The sequence below is a fragment of the Columba livia genome, chromosome 3 (genome assembly GCF_036013475.1).
Source record: "Columba livia isolate bColLiv1 breed racing homer chromosome 3, bColLiv1.pat.W.v2, whole genome shotgun sequence".
NCBI lineage: Eukaryota > Metazoa > Chordata > Aves > Columbiformes > Columbidae > Columba > Columba livia.
The window spans coordinates 63,732,032-63,748,762 of NC_088604.1; the positions used below are offsets into that span (position 1 = coordinate 63,732,032).

General features: G+C 45.4%; 1 protein-coding gene across 1 annotated transcript in view; it reads right to left on the reverse strand.

The window, feature by feature from the left end:
- Positions 1 to 2,553: 2,553 nt before the first annotated feature.
- TAGAP (T cell activation RhoGTPase activating protein) overlaps positions 2,554 to 16,731 on the reverse strand; it is a 53,506-nt gene continuing 39,328 nt past the window's right edge. The window contains exons 3-12 of the mRNA XM_065057268.1: positions 10,961 to 11,002; positions 10,438 to 10,522; positions 10,274 to 10,327; positions 9,639 to 9,705; positions 7,986 to 8,155; positions 7,036 to 7,197; positions 6,432 to 6,541; positions 5,531 to 5,726; positions 4,903 to 5,020; positions 2,554 to 4,758 (exon numbers count right to left, since the gene is read on the reverse strand). Of these exons, the coding sequence (XP_064913340.1) occupies positions 3,581 to 4,758; positions 4,903 to 5,020; positions 5,531 to 5,726; positions 6,432 to 6,541; positions 7,036 to 7,197; positions 7,986 to 8,155; positions 9,639 to 9,705; positions 10,274 to 10,327; positions 10,438 to 10,522; positions 10,961 to 11,002 (2,182 nt within the window). The 3' untranslated portion in view covers positions 2,554 to 3,580. The remainder of the gene's footprint in view (positions 4,759 to 4,902; positions 5,021 to 5,530; positions 5,727 to 6,431; positions 6,542 to 7,035; positions 7,198 to 7,985; positions 8,156 to 9,638; positions 9,706 to 10,273; positions 10,328 to 10,437; positions 10,523 to 10,960; positions 11,003 to 16,731) is intronic.

Genomic DNA, 16,731 nt, shown 5'->3' on the forward strand with positions numbered 1-16,731 from the left:
TCCTGGGACTCCAGAGAGATACTTGAATGCAGACTACACAGACGATGAAGCACAGGCTCACATAAAGGCTTGCATACAGATAATTACATCTAAGTGTCTATTGTCTGCAGTCTGCACCTGGGTGACAGTCCAAATGTTTGTGAAACCTGCACGTATGGTATAGTATTTCTCCCAGCCTTCACTAATGATTTGCCATACAGTTGAAAACAATGTGCTTTTTCTATAAGTTGCTGTCCTAATTCGAGTGACAGAGGTGCACAACATGGAGAAGAGGCAGAGGAGTGTGTTGCTCCATGGGGAACTCCTTTGTTCTTCTGTTGGCTCTTTCAAATCCTAGAAATTCAGACACAGCCATATGTCTAAAGCCTGAGTGCCCTGCTAGGCACGCTGTGCTGGTGAATGCCAGACTTAAAACTTTCTCCATTGCTGCACAACCTTGGTTCCTTCCCAGAGCAGGTGCATCCTGTGAGGAAGAACAGAGTGCATCATGTGACTGAAAACCGCAGCAGGATACAAACACAAGGAACCAAATTCAGGCTGCACCAACAGCCTTCATTCCAGTGTTGCCTCACAAGGCAATGGCTTGGATCTTCCGCTTTAATATCCTCTCTTTCAGTCTTATTTGCCAGGTATGTTTAGAGTGTTTTCATGAAATTTTATTAGAAAATTGGATGTGTGAAGCAAGTGATGCAATGCTGATGACGGAGTAACCTGTGTAGAATAGGAGGCTTGCTGTCATCATTCAGCTCTTGTGCCAAAATCCAGCTCCAGCTGAGCCAGCTATAAATGAGTATTTGATCTTTCTGGCTAAGAAGTCAAAGGCACCTTTTACAAAGGCACTTAGGTAATTCACTTATTGGATATCGCAGTTAAAGAACCTTACTCTTGGAGGTCAGGATAGTTGAGCTGAATATTTAAATGTGGTACAGTGGTCTGGTAGCATAATAAAGCTGTTTTCTGAGCTGGAGGCAGATGAGTAAGTGCTAAAGCAAAGCTCTCTGCTTTCTGTGTCATTCTAGTCTTTTGAGGCTTCCTAAGTGAAGAGAAATCTCTTGTGTGGAGGGACATGACATGAACATAATGCTGACTGAACAGCAAGTCTTTAGAGATGGAGTAAGACAAAAATTATCTGTCAATGAGAGAGTAGATCTCTTTTGGGGTCCGTTTCCATTCAGATTTTGTTTAATTGTGATGTTTCCTGGACTTGAAGAAATGAAAGAGCAAGATGAGGGTGACTAGGCCACTGTTTTAAACAACTCCTTCACCTTACACCTTGTTTGTTAACAATGTGTAGAGCTCCTTTCTCGTCTTTTTTCTCTGTCTCTTGAAGTGCCTTACAAGAAGTTCCAAATGGGCTTTCTTATCCAGGCATTGGAAGACTTAGGCTTATCTATATTGCATCTTTAGAATGCAGGTAAGCTTCCTGAGTGTGATTGTCATGTCTGCCTTAGGATACCTTGAACCCAAAGAGAGACTCTCCTCATCTTTGGTGAAGGGACTGTGCTTATTCTCCATGCATTTTCTGGTGTGGTTACAGAACAGGAAATGAGCAGTTCCTCTTCTTGGGATCCTTAGTTTTGTCACAGTCAAAAAGAATGAGTCACTTATGAAAGATGTAGCCATGTTTGAGTACATTTTGAAGTTTGTGTTTTCCGTTATGTGGCTTCTGGGCCTCTCAACTGCATGTGGTTTATCTCTTCATGGTTGTTCTGCCATGAGGGCAAGACACTTGTGGTTTTTTACAAAAGAAAACTGTAGTTCCCACTCAACACAGGACAAGAGGCAGCAGGCACAAATTAAACACATGGAATTCCATCTGATTGCAAGGAGACATTTTTTTGCTGTGAGGGTTGTCAAACACAGTAACAGGTTGCCCAAAGATGTTGCAGAGTATCCATCTGTAGAAATACTCTAAAGCTGTCTAGGCATAGCCCTGGGCAACCTGCTCTAGCTAATGCTGCTTGAGCAGGGGTCTTGGACAGGAAGATCTCAAGCTTCACCTGTTCTGTCATTCTGTGACTCAGGAGTTGCAGATTGCAGAACATGGCAAATGTCTTTTGCAGCTTGCAGCAGAGCCCTCTCATTCAGCTTGCTTGGAAGCAGAGTGCCACTGCTTGGGGGGCTGAATGAGCTGGCATTTTCTCTAGTTGCAGTCTACCTCTCACATAATTTCTCCTGTCAGGCCAGGTACTCTTCTTCCCCTTTCTCTGTGTCCTGTGAACACACACACCTGGAATACATACCTGAGATGCTGGTATGCTATTTGCTAGTCTGTTCCACTTCTGAAGCAGCAGCACCTCTTTGCAGCTCCCTCTCCACCTCACTGATAACTGCTGTTACATGGCAGTGTAACTTGTTCCCCTGTCAGAGAGGGATTTTGTTCCCAAAATCTAGCCTGCAGCCTCTTACAACAATAGTAGTGATAGTGCTTGTCATGCCTTGTGCATGCCATGTCATTCAAATGGACCTGCAGTACCTGCAGGATAGTGTGAAAGTAGGTAGAGCACATGTAGGGCCTGGGTAGTTTAAAGATACACAATGAACAGTTCAGCATTCATGCAGAAAAATGTTTTATTGTAGTGAAGTTACACAGGAGAATAACGAAAGTCTTCCTGCTCCTGGTTCAAGGCTATGCTGAGCCATAAAAGGGGAGGTAAGTGCTAACCAAAACAAGTTCCTACATGTAAAAAACACATTGCACTTCCAGTCATTTTTACAAGGTTATAAGTTTTTTCTTTGTTTGCTTTTGTTTTGTTTTTAATGAGCTGCAGCTTTAACTATTTCAAGAATGCTTCCTTGCAGGAGTTTTCATTGTTTAGGGTTTTTTTTCCCCTCATAAAGGCATATCTGAAGACACTCTTTCTTTCTGCTTAGCCTGTCCAGTTTGTTTAGACTAAGAGCACCTCAGGCCACATGAAGTTTGCTTGATACATTCCCATGATGACCTTGTAGGGCTTCAGCAGGTCTAAACACAGGCTCAATGTACAACACTTACAGTGGTTAGCGATCAGGTCATTCTTGTCACCAGCAAGCAGCAAGAGGGAATGGCAGCAGATACAGGGCTTTATGGAAGAGTGCTGAAGTGACTTTGATGACACAAAAGCCCTTCCTCGGTTGGGGTAGCTGCCAGCCCACTTCTTAATGCAGAAAATCAGCAAAGCATTGCATCGGCCTGGCACACATGTGTGACAAATGGCATGGAGTCTGTGATCATACAAAAAAGAAAAGGAAGGTGGGACAGGGTTTGGACCTGCCAACCTTTTAATTGTCCTTCCAGGGATACAAATACAACACTGTTTATCTACTACTAACTAATTTTCCCACACAACAGGTTATGTACAGCATATTCACTTACATTTTTACATAATGATACACAGGTCTTCCTCACCACCACCTCTCGTGGTGAAAGAATGTGACACGTCAAGGTGACAGACACTTCAGAAGAGACTCAAGGAAAAAAAGTTCATGCAGAGCTAGCTTATTCTTGGTCTCTTGAAAGCAAAATCTTACAAAGGATGAGCAAGATGTCTATTTTTACAATATTTACTTTGTACAGAGCAAAAAGGAGGGATAGGCTTTTTTAAACATAGGATTCCTTAGCATACTGGATCTGGTCTACCTCAAAAACGGGCTGGCTGCACCTCCGAGCCACATACTCAAGTTTGTTCTTTTGACTGGATTCAGACATGGCTCTCAATCGGTAGACTCCCGGGGTCACAGGTAAACTCACACGGGAGTTTTTTCCCACAGTGACACTGAGGGTTTCAGTTTCCACCTCAGAGTCCTTCACTGCAGAAACTCGGCCACTGGCTGGATCCCTTAGAGCTGTATATGCTGCGTCCTGTGCACAGCTGCTGCATGAATGCGGTAGCAAAGCGTCCTGGTTTGACATCTTTAATCTCATAGATTGAACTGTGAGATTGTGGGAGGGAATTTTAGTGGCCAGGCAGTTTTTAGTAGCCTCCTCATAAGAGGGTGGTCTTCCAGGATTCCTTTGGTCTACCTCTCTGAACACTTCATCAGCTGACCTGAAACGGGGCCTTTGCTGATACACCAGGGGCAACGGCTTGTTGTCATCAGGGCTGTTTCCCTGGACAATTCTGCAGGAGAACTGATCTTCTTTCTTTATGAAGCTGTCTCTCTGAAAACCCATGTTTTTTCCAGGCCCCCAACTCTGGGTTTTTTTTAGCGTTTTCCTGTGGTTTGCAAAAGAGAACGACATGGAATGCCTTTTGATCTCTCTGCTAGATGTACTGCAGTCTTCGGTAGCCTTGGTGGAAAAGGACTGGGGCCTATTTAAAAAGGTCTTTTTGGGACTAGAGGGTGAAACTACTGGGGAGCTGGTGAAGACTGAGCCATCAGAGCTCTCCAGGGAGCAACTGGAGGATGTTTTGGGTAGAGAGTCAGTTGATAATTGTGAAGGTAAGATTGCAAGCCGTTTTTCCAGTGCCTCCAACTCTGGCTGTTTCTGCTGAACTGGAAAATTGTCCTCACTTTTGTTTAGCTTCTGCTTCCTTATCCTGCCTTCCAGGCGATTCTGGAAGGACAGGTCTGGCTCTGAGTACCTCCTGTCCATCGTGCTGATGTCATTTCTGAAATTAGTCAGTGAAGGCGCAGAGGTGCGTCCTGGATGTCTTCTGCTCACACTAGTGCTTCTCCCTTTGGGTGGCTCCATCTGAGAGTTACTAGGGCTGCCTTCAGCTTCAGGATCTGGGCTGTCATAGGCAGAGTCATTCTGAAGAGCAGCACATAGGTGTTCTGTGGGGAGAAAGAACCTGTTAGTTTTTATTTACCATCTGAAACCCTCTGCAACTCTCTGTTTCCACAGATGTATTGCCATATCACATTTAAGAATTTGGCCCAGCAGCCCCAGTCTGTGACACCCCCAGTCCATTCTCATACCTGTGGAGCTGTTGGTATGATCTGATGACTCCTCAGCTGAGACGCAGACAGGCAAGGCAATGTCCTCCCCAAATATTTCTGAGCAGTTGTTTATGAGAAATTCCACCAACACTGTCACCTGCATGCAGAAAACAGTTTATTTCTGTCAAAAGGGCTGAAAACAGGTTAAACAGTCTTTCCTGCTCCTTCCTGCTGTCTTTGTGTGAAGGAAAGCACAGAGCCATGTGGCTCCTGTCAAAATCATAAAATCATATAATGCCAGGTTGGAAGGGACCTCAAGCATGATCTGGCACAATCTTTCCTGGCAAAAAATCCTAGCTTAAAGTCAGTGTGAGTCGCTGTGGAGGATGAGGCCTGATGCTGCAGACTAAATGATCTGCCCCCAATACAAACAAAACACTGTCAGCCACAGCTTCAGCCTCACTGTCCAGAGGGCCCACAGGTGGCAATGCTCACCAGGCACCACTTGCCCTCTGCGTGCAAAGTATTCAAGAGCTGTGATATGACTGAGGGGCATGCCTGATGTCCAGCGGTGCTGTTTTGTTCAGCTTTTGCCATGGCAGTGGGATTCCTATGGTTGGCTTTGACTTGCCCCGAAGGGGGTGGCTGCTTGGTGAATTCTACAAACCTTGTCATTCATCTCCTTCTGCACTTCCAGCGGGAGCGTATTGTCCACCTCTGGGCTCAGCATATTTGGTCCAACGCAGATGGCCAGATTGCTGGAGTCCATCCTGTTGGTCTTGGCGTTTTGGCTGATGTGGTGGAGCAGAGACAGCAAGTGCTTGAGCAACACAAGGTTTGGTCTCGGCAGTTTGTCAGCCACCCTGCGTGAACACAAAAGAAATGTGACATTAATTCCTGGTGCAGCAGCCACACTTCTTTATTTGATCAAGTGTCAATTAAACCCAGACAGATGATGCTTCCTCCAGAAAGTGGCGTGTGTGTGCTTTATTCATTGCTTAGCAGAAGTATCATTCAGAAATCCCCAGCAGCAGCTGAACTTGTAGTTAACTCTAGGATCTTGAATTACAAGGTCTTGACTGAAAGGCAAGCATTACAGCAGTCAATGTCCTTGAGTAGATGAGATGACATCAGGAGATGTCACTGGAGGCTTCCCGAAGCACGTGAAAGCCTGTGGTTGCGCTGTGCACGGCTGAGCACTCCAGTCAGCATCCACATCTGCCCTTTCTAAAGAGAGAACCAGGCTGTTGATCTCCACGTGCCCAACTCCACCAGCAGATGTGAAGGCTCCTTGTCAGCGCCTGTCCCACAGCACAGTGACTACATTAGCTGAGATACTGCAGCCTCTCTCCTCTTCCTACACTACTCATTTTGTAGGGCAATCTCAGATACTCTCAGGAAGTGCTGCTGCTAGAGCCCTCTAACACCAAACTCATGGAGCAATAGCAAGCTGGTATAAATGACAGGCTTTTAAGTGAGATTTCCCATTTCAAGAACTGTCACTGGCCTCTACCAGCCTCTCTAGCACATTGGGGATAGTTGCAAAACTTCCTGGTTGCAGAACTTACTCTTTCAATTCTTCAATTTTTTCCTGCTTGCTTGGCTTCTCTAGAGCTTGCATCCACTTCTCATAGAGGTCTGCTGACAGGAGTTTGGAGGGAATATTTCGGAGGAAGTCCTGGAAGGTCAAAATATTTAGATGAGGTTTTGGACAATACCCCTGAACACAGAGGGAGCATCACTATGACATGGGCTCACTAGGAGGCAGGTTGGCTTGGGGTACCTGCCCTCAAAGGTGATCATCAGCACTAGTGAAGCCGTGGGGACCACAAGTATATGCCAACTACACTTGGTCTGAGATAACAACAGGACCCAGGTCTCAGCTGCTTTTTATTCACCCATAAATCTCAGTATTCCTCCCTGGGGAGGATCCATCCACTGAGGACAAGGATGAAATGAGTTTCCTTTGCGCAGGCAGGAAATCAGCAGCACAACAAATGGGACTGCAAGTAAGGTGGAAAAGTAAGATGCCAAACTTTCCTAAGCTCAAAACATTTAGTCTGGCTTTGATCTGGCTTTAGCTCATAGTCCCACCTAGGTCAGCTCTGGGCACTGAGTGTGCCTGTGCAGATTAGCAATGCCCTCCCACCACTGCAGGTCAGTGGAGCTCACCTTCAAGACCACCGCCAGCAGGTGCACAGATTTGCTTTTTAAATCAACATTCCCGCCTTTGTTTAGGTCCTCCTTCAACTCTTTTCGTGCTTTCTCATTGGCAGCTTTTCTGAATATCCCTTCAGTGGAAGGTCCTTTCATACACAGTATAGCTAGGAGATCCTGCAGGTGAAAAAAAAAACAGACAGGAATGAAAGAACAGTTACTTGGGTGAAGGAAGGTCCTTTAGCAAGTGATCATTTCTTAAGAAACAGAAGAAAAATTCTCTGGAGGTACACTGTGCTCTAATTAGGTCAGTATCCGGTTCTTGCTTTAATTAGATTATGTGGGCAATAACCCAATTTTCGCCCAGCCCACCATTTTTTGGACTGGTAAATTCAGCTAACTTCAGTGGAGTCATCCTTGCTTCCTTCCAGAAGGAAGCAAGGGATGGCTTAAGTGTTGGTTCAAATCTCCTCGCTCCCAAGCCAGGCAAATATTGCTTAGAAGAGAAAAAAGCCTGTATATTGAAAAAGGCAACTCAGTGGGAGAACTGTCACAAGACCGTTCTTATCCAGAAGATAGTGTTTCAGTAGTTGTCAATGACAGTCCATGGGCTAACACTTTTTTCAGGGAAATACAGAAACCCTTGGAAGTTGATGCTCCTGAAAGATTCATTTGAATGATTTCTGTAGAATCACAACATTTATACTAAAGAGCAGATCTTCTGATGTTCCTGATCCTGGGTTGTCTCCATTCAAGGTTACTTCCAGTGAAAGCTGGGTGCGTTGGACAAAACCCACAAACCTGACCCTTTCTACATCTGGCATGGGCCCTGAGCTTATCAGAAGTGTGTGTGGAGGGGAAACACCAAAATCATGCATCTCCTGGGTGCTGCAGCACAAGTAGCAGGGATCCTGCCTCACACTGGAAGCCAGAGGTATGATAATTGTGTCAGCAGGCTTGCTCACCTGAATTGGCTGGGGCAGCGTGTCGTCTTCCCCACAGATGAGTGCCAGTGGCTGGCCAAACAGAGTGATTTTGGCACCCGAATCTAGCTGCCCTGAGGAATTCCCATTGGCAGAGCTTCGTCTCAAAGTAAATGACTGTGATATCACTTTCTTTCTTTTCTTTGTTCCATCTGCCCGAAGCAAAGGGAAAGCAAAAAATCAGTTTAAAAACAAAACAAAAAACACAGTGTGCTATGTGGCGATTCATCTGTGTGCAGTGCAGAGATGTATGTTGAAACAGCTCAAACCAAAAAGGGGGAAACTGAAAGACAACTAAGTTGTTACTAAGGAAACAACTGCCTAAACTGTAAACCTGTGACCATCCCTCTAAGGACACCACCTTTCCTGTTTTGGGTGGGTTTTTTTTTCATATTCTAGTCACTGTTTCTTCTTAGAGTGTGGGAACATACAAGACACAGAAATAAGAGCATTTATAGAGATTTGTGATATTGCAGCGGTTTCTGTGATAGTTATCTCAGGCAGATATATCGCTTGAGCAGCTGGCAATGACAACAATTTTCACTGCGCGGTCTGACTGTGCCCCAGACTTAGGGCAAGAGTGGAACTTTGGGCTCCTGCTTTTCAGCCTCTTTTATGGGCTGAAATTAAACCACATGGCTCAATCTCTGCCAGCTTTGGAGCCAGCTCTAATGACAATGTCCTGCTAGAGCTCGTGTTTTCCCCCTGCCAGCCAGCCAGTGGAAGGTGACACTTGCTCCAGAGGATTGGAGTATCACAGTGGGGCCTCACTGGCTTCAGGGTCAGAAATTTCTTAGCATGAGTTTTGCGCCTGCATCTTGAAGAGGAGGGCATGCTAGGAATTTGGAGATTATGGTTGTATTGGGATGAGGTGTGGCTTTTTTCCCTTTCAGGAACAGTGAGAAAAGGATCCTTTCATTAGAAAACTTTCTAAAGGCATTGCCTTCTGCAAATTTCCTATAAAGGACTGGTCTTCTATTCCAAAATGAGGCTGTCTTATGCAGATGAGAGGTTCTCAGGACCTAGATTTGTGGCTTAGCACAAGTCCTTGTTAGCAAGAGGTTAAAAGCTATGAGAAAGTCACCTAACATAGTGTCATAAGAAATGCTTGCTTCTGATACTTCTGAAAAATCATCTGAAATGATGGTCTGCTCTAAATCTGACCTTGCCTTGCTAATGAGCTCCTCTGGGCTGTTTACAGATGCTGATGTTTTGCATGGCAAGAGAAAACAAGTGCAGTTGCTGCCGCCAAGAGGGTTTCTTTGCTTTGGTGTGCAACTGCTGGTAGCAGTACTTGCTTGCGGTGCCACACCTCAGTGGCCATACTCAAGTGAGAAATGAGCACATTTAGTTTCCCTTGCTGCCACAGGACACGAAGAAATGTGTCTCTGAGGTCCAGGGAACAAAGATACAAGACCTCTGTCACTCTGCTCTGTCACCTCTGCCATGGAGCATAAGGGAAAGAGGTCATTTGCAAGTAAGTGGCACTCCTGGGGTTAAGCTGTCTCCTAGATGGCGCTGAGGGCTGTGGATTGCGCTCAGAGAGGTGAAGCGGGCAGTTTCAGGTGGTTTTGCAGAAGCACCAGCTTGCAAGAATTATATAAGACAGTTCCTCAGTTTGTTTTTATAACTCACCCATTGAGTGGCAAAGTCCGTTTTCAGTATCTACTGGGACCAGCCGGGGGCACTTCTTGGCATCAGCCTGCAAGAAGCATGTTGGAGTTACAGAGCTGCCACCAGCAGCGAGGGCCACCAGCGAGTTGCTGCAGCTCCTCAGAAATCTGTGGGAGGCTCTGGCCACTAACTAGAGCAAACCTAGCTCCTGCTGGACAGGCACTTCAGTCCAGGAGTGACACTGCCCCACTGCCCACCAGAGGGGTTTGTGATAACCCTATGGCCAGCCACCCAGACCTGCCCAGCAGCTCACAACCCCGTGGTCCTTCAGGCTGCTCTTTTGATCCAGAGAAGCCCCAGCTGGACAGAGCCTGCCCTTCTCTGTTCCCCCCGGCACTGGAGATTTCCTCCTAAACTTCTCTGGGAAGCTTTGTTTTCTTTGGAGCCTGCCAGATTCTTGAGCCAAGCTCCCCAGGAGCACTTAGCTGCTCACAGCGATGCCCAGCTTCTTCTGCATGGTGCTGCACAGAGTTGCCTTCTAAGGGCTCTGCCCACTCATAGGCAGCAGGCAGCTCCTGCAGGGGCCACCCCCACTTTGCTAAGCTATCTCACACCAGTACCCAACAAGGATCGAGGGAATCGTAGCAGCTGCTTACCTCTGACTGGCACTCAATCAGACTCTCCATGTTCCCAGCATTTAGTGTCTTTGACTAGGCAAGAAAACAAAAGACATTCTGTGAGTAATTGAATGCTATGGTTTGGAAATCAGAGCTTTTCAAAATCACTCTGTTGACAGAATTGAAACAATAAAGACACTCACAGTATTACAGCTGCTTAACACTTTCATTAGGAGTTTGATTCGGGGAGCTCTGGACACTCTGGTTTCCTTCAGTCCTTTTGTTTGCCTGTTTATTGAACGGGGAATGGACAAAGAAAGAGCTTTGTTAAACTGCATCCTTCTTGTCTTTCTCCCTTGCAAACTAGTCTAGCATTTAAATCTGATCCTGAACCAGCAAGATATTCCACATAAGTCAATCATAAAGCCCTGCTCTGGAAGGCACTCAGCCCTGCTGCTCTATCTGCTTCTTGATTGAAGCAGGAAAAAAAAGCTTCCAATTTTTAATACATGTAAAAAATGAGCAAGTGGTGACAGCTGCATGAGCTTGCTGTTAATCTGCAAACAGAAGTCTAAGCAACACAGACAGGACTGCCCACGAGCTATGCTTAGCAGTGAGCAAACCTCTCCCCCAACTATATTTTTGCAAATCTCTGTACAGCTGTGTCTGGAGCACTCCACCAACTTCAACTGCGACACCACAGATTTAATCCCAGAGAGTACTTACCCAAGGAGTGAGTCCAGCCAGAGCTCCTTCACCTCCCGCAAACTGCAGAGGAAAGGAGAAACAGCATCACTCCCTCACTGCTACTAATCCTTTGGAAAGAGGCAGGCGACTAAACAGTTCTACCCCACATGTGGTGCCTTATATACGGAGAAAGGGCAGGTGGAAATTCACAGGCAGGAAGCAGCATCATGGGGCAGGACTGAGACGCTATGAAATTTCTGGTTTCCTCTTTCCTTTTAGAGGAGCTGCGCTTTTTTTTTTTCCTTAAATAAATAAAAAAAAAGAAGCCCTTGTAGCTGTTATGGATGGAAAAGATGAGCCACTCACCAGGTAAAGGTTCCATTTAGCATCACCAGTGTGAGGTGGGATGTGCAGAGCGGGCTGCAGTGTGGGCAGTTTCTCCTTACCCATAAAGGGCAGTGGGTACCATCTGTCCTTTGACTGCTCATGGACCTTAGATTTTGCAGTTTAAAGATGCATCCCCAGATCAAGTTACACTAAGAACAGTTAAAAAGATGGGGGAGTGGAATAGCCAGGATTCAGAGAAATGTTTTTGTATATTATTTTAACAACTAATAGCAACAGTTTACAGTCTGCAAGCAGATGTAAACACACACTTTGCCAGTGCCAACTAGGTCTTGAGAATCTAAGCATTGGACTTCTATAGAAGAAGTGGTGCTATGTAATAATTTAGTAATGGATGACAATATGTAATAAAGGGTTTTGCTTAAAATATGTCTTAGTAAGAATTATGTGTCCAAGTAAGAAAGTTTAATTCAACAGAAGACATTAAAAAATCCAGAAGAAATCTGTACGTGCTCTCCCTGTACCTTTTCAGGGTCTGTTGCTGACTCTCCCCCAACTTGGGCACACGGGGAACATAAGGACAACAGTACTCACTCTACCAGGCCATTATGAAAATTCACCAATGTTTGATTTTAAATGCATTATATTAGTTCTACTGATTCATTGACAGAGGCAAATTAAAACCTGCTATTCTAGATACCTTTCTTTTGACCTAGTGAAAAAGAGGGGCTAAGGCTGAGAGTTGGGGGTTGGGAATACTCCAGGGATGGATCAAGGTGGACAGCAGACTTCTATAACTGTGGTCTCTCTGATGCTCCCCTTGGTGGATGCTCCATTTCATGTGTGCGGGGGATGAGGCTGTGTCATAGCACATCTCTTTGCAGATGCTCATCACAGCTACATCCGCTGCTGAATTCACCCTGAAAGCTTTACTTTACTTAACCACATCAGACCTAGCCCATGTAGCACTGACCCCGCGTTGTCGTGTGGAAGAGACAGTCAGTGTCAGCTCAAGTCTGGCAGAAATCCAAGGTGCAAAATTCTCTTTTGGTTAGACAAAGATGTGTCAAGAAGGGCAAAAAGAAGAGCTGCCCTGCTTTTGTGGGGGGAGATGCTGTAGGTGACCTTTCAAGGCCTCCTGAGGCCCATCATTTCCATGCTTCTGTAGAGACAACAGACTGTAGTCTTGTTCAGAGCTGAAACTTTAAGGAATATCAATCAATTACTCTGCAGCCCTGTGCATTTACCACTGATCTCTTACTCACTGCTGCAACTGATTTTTTTGTTAATTAGCAGTCCTGTGACATCGGTCATTTCCCTACTAAATTCCATGGGCCAATTCACATTCTTGCAGAAATATTGTCATCTCCTGATAATTTCTTCTGAGGGTCCCTGGTGGCTGTGGCACCCCTGCTGATAGTCCCAGCAGGATTTCTTAGACAAGAGGCATATATTTTTCAGTACGTCTTTTAAATGTATATGTAAGCATATCTGTCTGATAAGTATCTTGGAGGCTTAGGGGACCTATGCAATTCAGCTCTGCCTTGTCCTCACTTCCAGCACTGTAAGCAGATGTATTTCTGAGCTCAGTTGATTGCATAATTAAGACACAGGGTTTGATTGGGAAAATGTGCAACTCATGAAAAAAATGGGAGTTTAATGGGTAGTGATTAGTTCAGCCAGAAGTTTAGATTACAAATAGGGCACAGCTGTATACAGGGCATAATGTTTTGAATTTCCCAGGAGGAAAAGATACAGTAATGGATAATGTATTGATCATACATCACCAGACTGTCCATTGACACACACTGCTGTATCTCTGTCCAATTAGTTCCCATCTATTAACAGTTGTGGGGATATAATGACCATTGTATGTGGAATGTATGTGTATAGGCCTGCTTGCCCATATGGAAAACAATTTGGGGTTTTTTTACCTTCCTGATATAACTCCTTTTTCTCATAGGTCTTTTATGTTGTGTATCACAAACGCTTGATTTGTGCCAAAATGACTTTAAAGCAGCTTATTTCCTTACGAATAAACATGCCCCATCTGAATAGCAGGCATGCTACAAAAACATGGCTTGGTGGAATAATTGTGTGACCACACAGAATGAAGCTTGGCTGCATTTGTGAAAAGCAGTACGTGAGGTGTGCTGGCTCCTGCTGAGCACCATGGAGCTGTGTGCAGGGTCCCAAGGACAGAAGAGCTGCTGTGATGGGTGGGTGAAGGCAGGAGGACCAACACAGCATGTGCTGTCCTCATACCTACCAGCCAAAGCAGCTTCACAGCTTCCTGCACCAGTGTGTGAAGGGTAACACAGATGTAGCTCCCAAAGCTGATCTCCACACTAAATATTAAAGGAAAAGGCCTATCATATGGGATATTTACAAATGAAGGTCCCTCACATGAACAGCTTCTTCCCTCCCTGAAGAGACTGATTCCCTCTCTACCACCCAGCTCTGCTTTGCAGACTCAGAGTTTTGCTATGGTCTGCCCCTTGGCTGGTACAGATCTTATGCCATGATGTGTTAGAGCAATATGTTTATTGTATCACAGTGGTTCCTAGGGCGAGCAGAATAGATGGCAGATGGCTTGGGCACACCTGGAGCAGTTTGCAGTTGATGTGTTTCTCCCAAGCCATCTCTGACTCTCCTTCAAGGGCATGGGGACATTTACACAAAGATCAGGGTGTGGGAGAGGGGGTGGACTTAACAGGTTTTATAGGACTAGCCCATGTACAAGCTTTCCTTCCACCCTGTACATCAGGTTGCTTCCCTCAGTTCTGCTGAGGTGCTTTGCATCCACTGGAGGGAACGCAGGAGCAGGGAGACCCAGGGTAGATCCAGACCTCTGGGGACTGGGTTTGCTCCCCAAGATGTGAAGCATTTTCTTTATAGAAGCCAGGACATAAGATTGTTGACTCTGCTTCCCCCTGGACCTGCGCAGCCCCTCTCCCCTGCCAGGCCATGGCTGCTTTTGTGGTCCACTCCCAAGCACTTTGCCCAGCCAGCTTTTGGAGAGAGGGCTTATCCAGTGCTTGCTGCCAACACAGACCAAATGGTGATTTTCCCTCTGTGAGCTATGGTCAAGCTATGTGTTTTGTCCTCTTTTCTCCTCTCTTGTTTTGCACTGTGGCTCAGTGAAGGACTCCAGACTGTAGCAATGAAGAGGCATAACCATTCAGGAGGAGAAAGGAATCAGGAGCTGGTAGTAAACAAAAGAACAAATCTGCTGTGGCTGGAGAGTCCTTATCAAACCACAAACGGGAAAATCCCAGCCACAGCTCACTTTTGTTTGTTTCTACTACTTTCACAAATGTTTGACATGATGGCTCTTAGTGATGAGGGAGTGTGTGAATGAATCCTGAAACCCTCCTTTGCCCTGTCGCCCATACCAGCAAGGGTGCAGCTGTGAGCAGGTTCAGCAGGACATGCTGGGAGCAGCGCTCCTTTCGAACCCTTGTAGAGCAGCAAGAGCCAAGTTCTGCAACACCGCCACTCCGTGTGGAAAAGGGGTTGTATTCCAGTTTTGTCTTCACTGGCACAACTGCAGTCTCCCCAGGGGAGCAGTTATACCAAAGTAAGAGACTTGTTGGTGCGTTTTGTTTTGTTTTAAGGAAAGCACTACTTGACTCAAAGAACAGGATGGCATGTGGGTTGCTGGGAACAGGTCACATTTCTACACATCTTCTGAAGACAGCTCTGATTTCCTACCACTCCCCAGAGTGTGTTGTGGATTACATAGACATTGTTCATGGTTTGGTCACAGAAAAGAGAGCAACCTGAGCTTTGGTCAGACCAGTCCCTGCCTCCTACCTGTAACAGTTCAGAACCAGACCCATCAACCCAGCTGGTGCTGAACTCCTGCAGTTTTAGTCAGGCGGGACCTGGGCTCATGCTAATCCTTCCTTTGAAAAGTGAAACCCACTGTCAGTTTTTCCCAGCTCTGTTCAACTGATTTCTATTCTTAATTAGATATCAAGTCTAGATTGCAGTATGTGTTAGATTGCACTGTCCTTCTACACGTTGGGTTACTATTGCATAGGAAAAAGTTACAAACAAAAATTAATACTGTAAATACAGCCCAGGGTATATTCTGTGCCCTTCCCATGACACCCTTTTGGTTGCATTTGCTTTGCAGGATGGTTTATTTATTCTTTCATGAGTGCATCCCCCAAGCTTCCCCTAAGTTGGCAGCTATAAAGATTTTACTTGTCATCATGTGACTGGTCCCAATGGGTGTTTTTTTAGTGGTGGAGGACATGAGCATACAGGCCATTTTTTGCAAAGGGTCTGTGCTGGTGTTCAGCTGTGTCTGAATTCAGCTTGCCATTCTATCTCAGTGGTGCCTAGGAATCCCTCATTCCTTGGGCTCCCTGGGATGGCCACAAAGGTGCACACAGGCATCAGGGAATTGAAGTTGCCTATCATTTCTGACTGAGCAGATGCAGATCTAAATCTTTGCTTGCTTACAATAAGCAACAAGATAACAGAGAATACATGTAATTAAGTCTGAATTCTAATATTTTCAGGATTTCTGGTTGAAGGTACTCAAAAAATATTGAAAAGCGGTTTTTGTTACTCCAACAGGTTTCTCACTTATTTGTTTATTTCTCTTGACCATTCACAAATCAGAAACTGAGGTGGTGCTTTTCTGCCAAGTTCATGTGTTCTTTGGGGCAGATTACATTTCTTACTAAATTGAGAGAGGTGTGAATCTTGATTTTGGTTTTCAGGACTAAAGCAAAATGCTTTCTTTTCAATTTTAGTTGATGCAGGCTTGTATTTCTCCTGCTTCTGCACCTTGTGTTTTGCTTGGAATTTCCACATCAAAATGATCTCAGATCTTGAAATAAGAAACAGTGGAAACCAGAGGTAACCTGGATTTCACATTGAATGCTAACTTGCATGTGATTTGCAGGCATAATTCATCTCATTTTCTCACAAAAGGTGATCTGCAGACTGCCAATGGCCTAGCAGCAAGTCTGGAATAAGATCAAGAAAACTTGGCCCAAGTGTAATTTTGGGTCGCATTGTGTATATGTCCCATTGATACAAAAACTAGAAAAGAAAGACCGGCTCAGAAGTGGCAACACCTTAGGATTCCCCTAGCAGAGTGGGAGCTGCTCCAGGCATAGCAAGCACCTATGGCTGTGAGTACAACTGTCACCATAGGAGCCCAGGAGGAACAACCAGAAGTAGTTGGAATTTTCCCATCGTTTGCCTCCACTTAGCCTCCTCCAAGCCCCAGCTGTATGATGGGAATATCCCCAAACTCTTCATCATAGCGATGCATTTGTGAGTTTGTCATTCCTGTGTTGTACCTGCTTCATAAGTAGTAAGTAGAACTGCCAGTAACCAGATCCTCATTACCACTAAATGAACCATGAATGGGAACATTTGGGACCACACACCTGGACTCCATCCACCGGGCAAACACAATGTCAGGCAAAGCAAATCTTTCC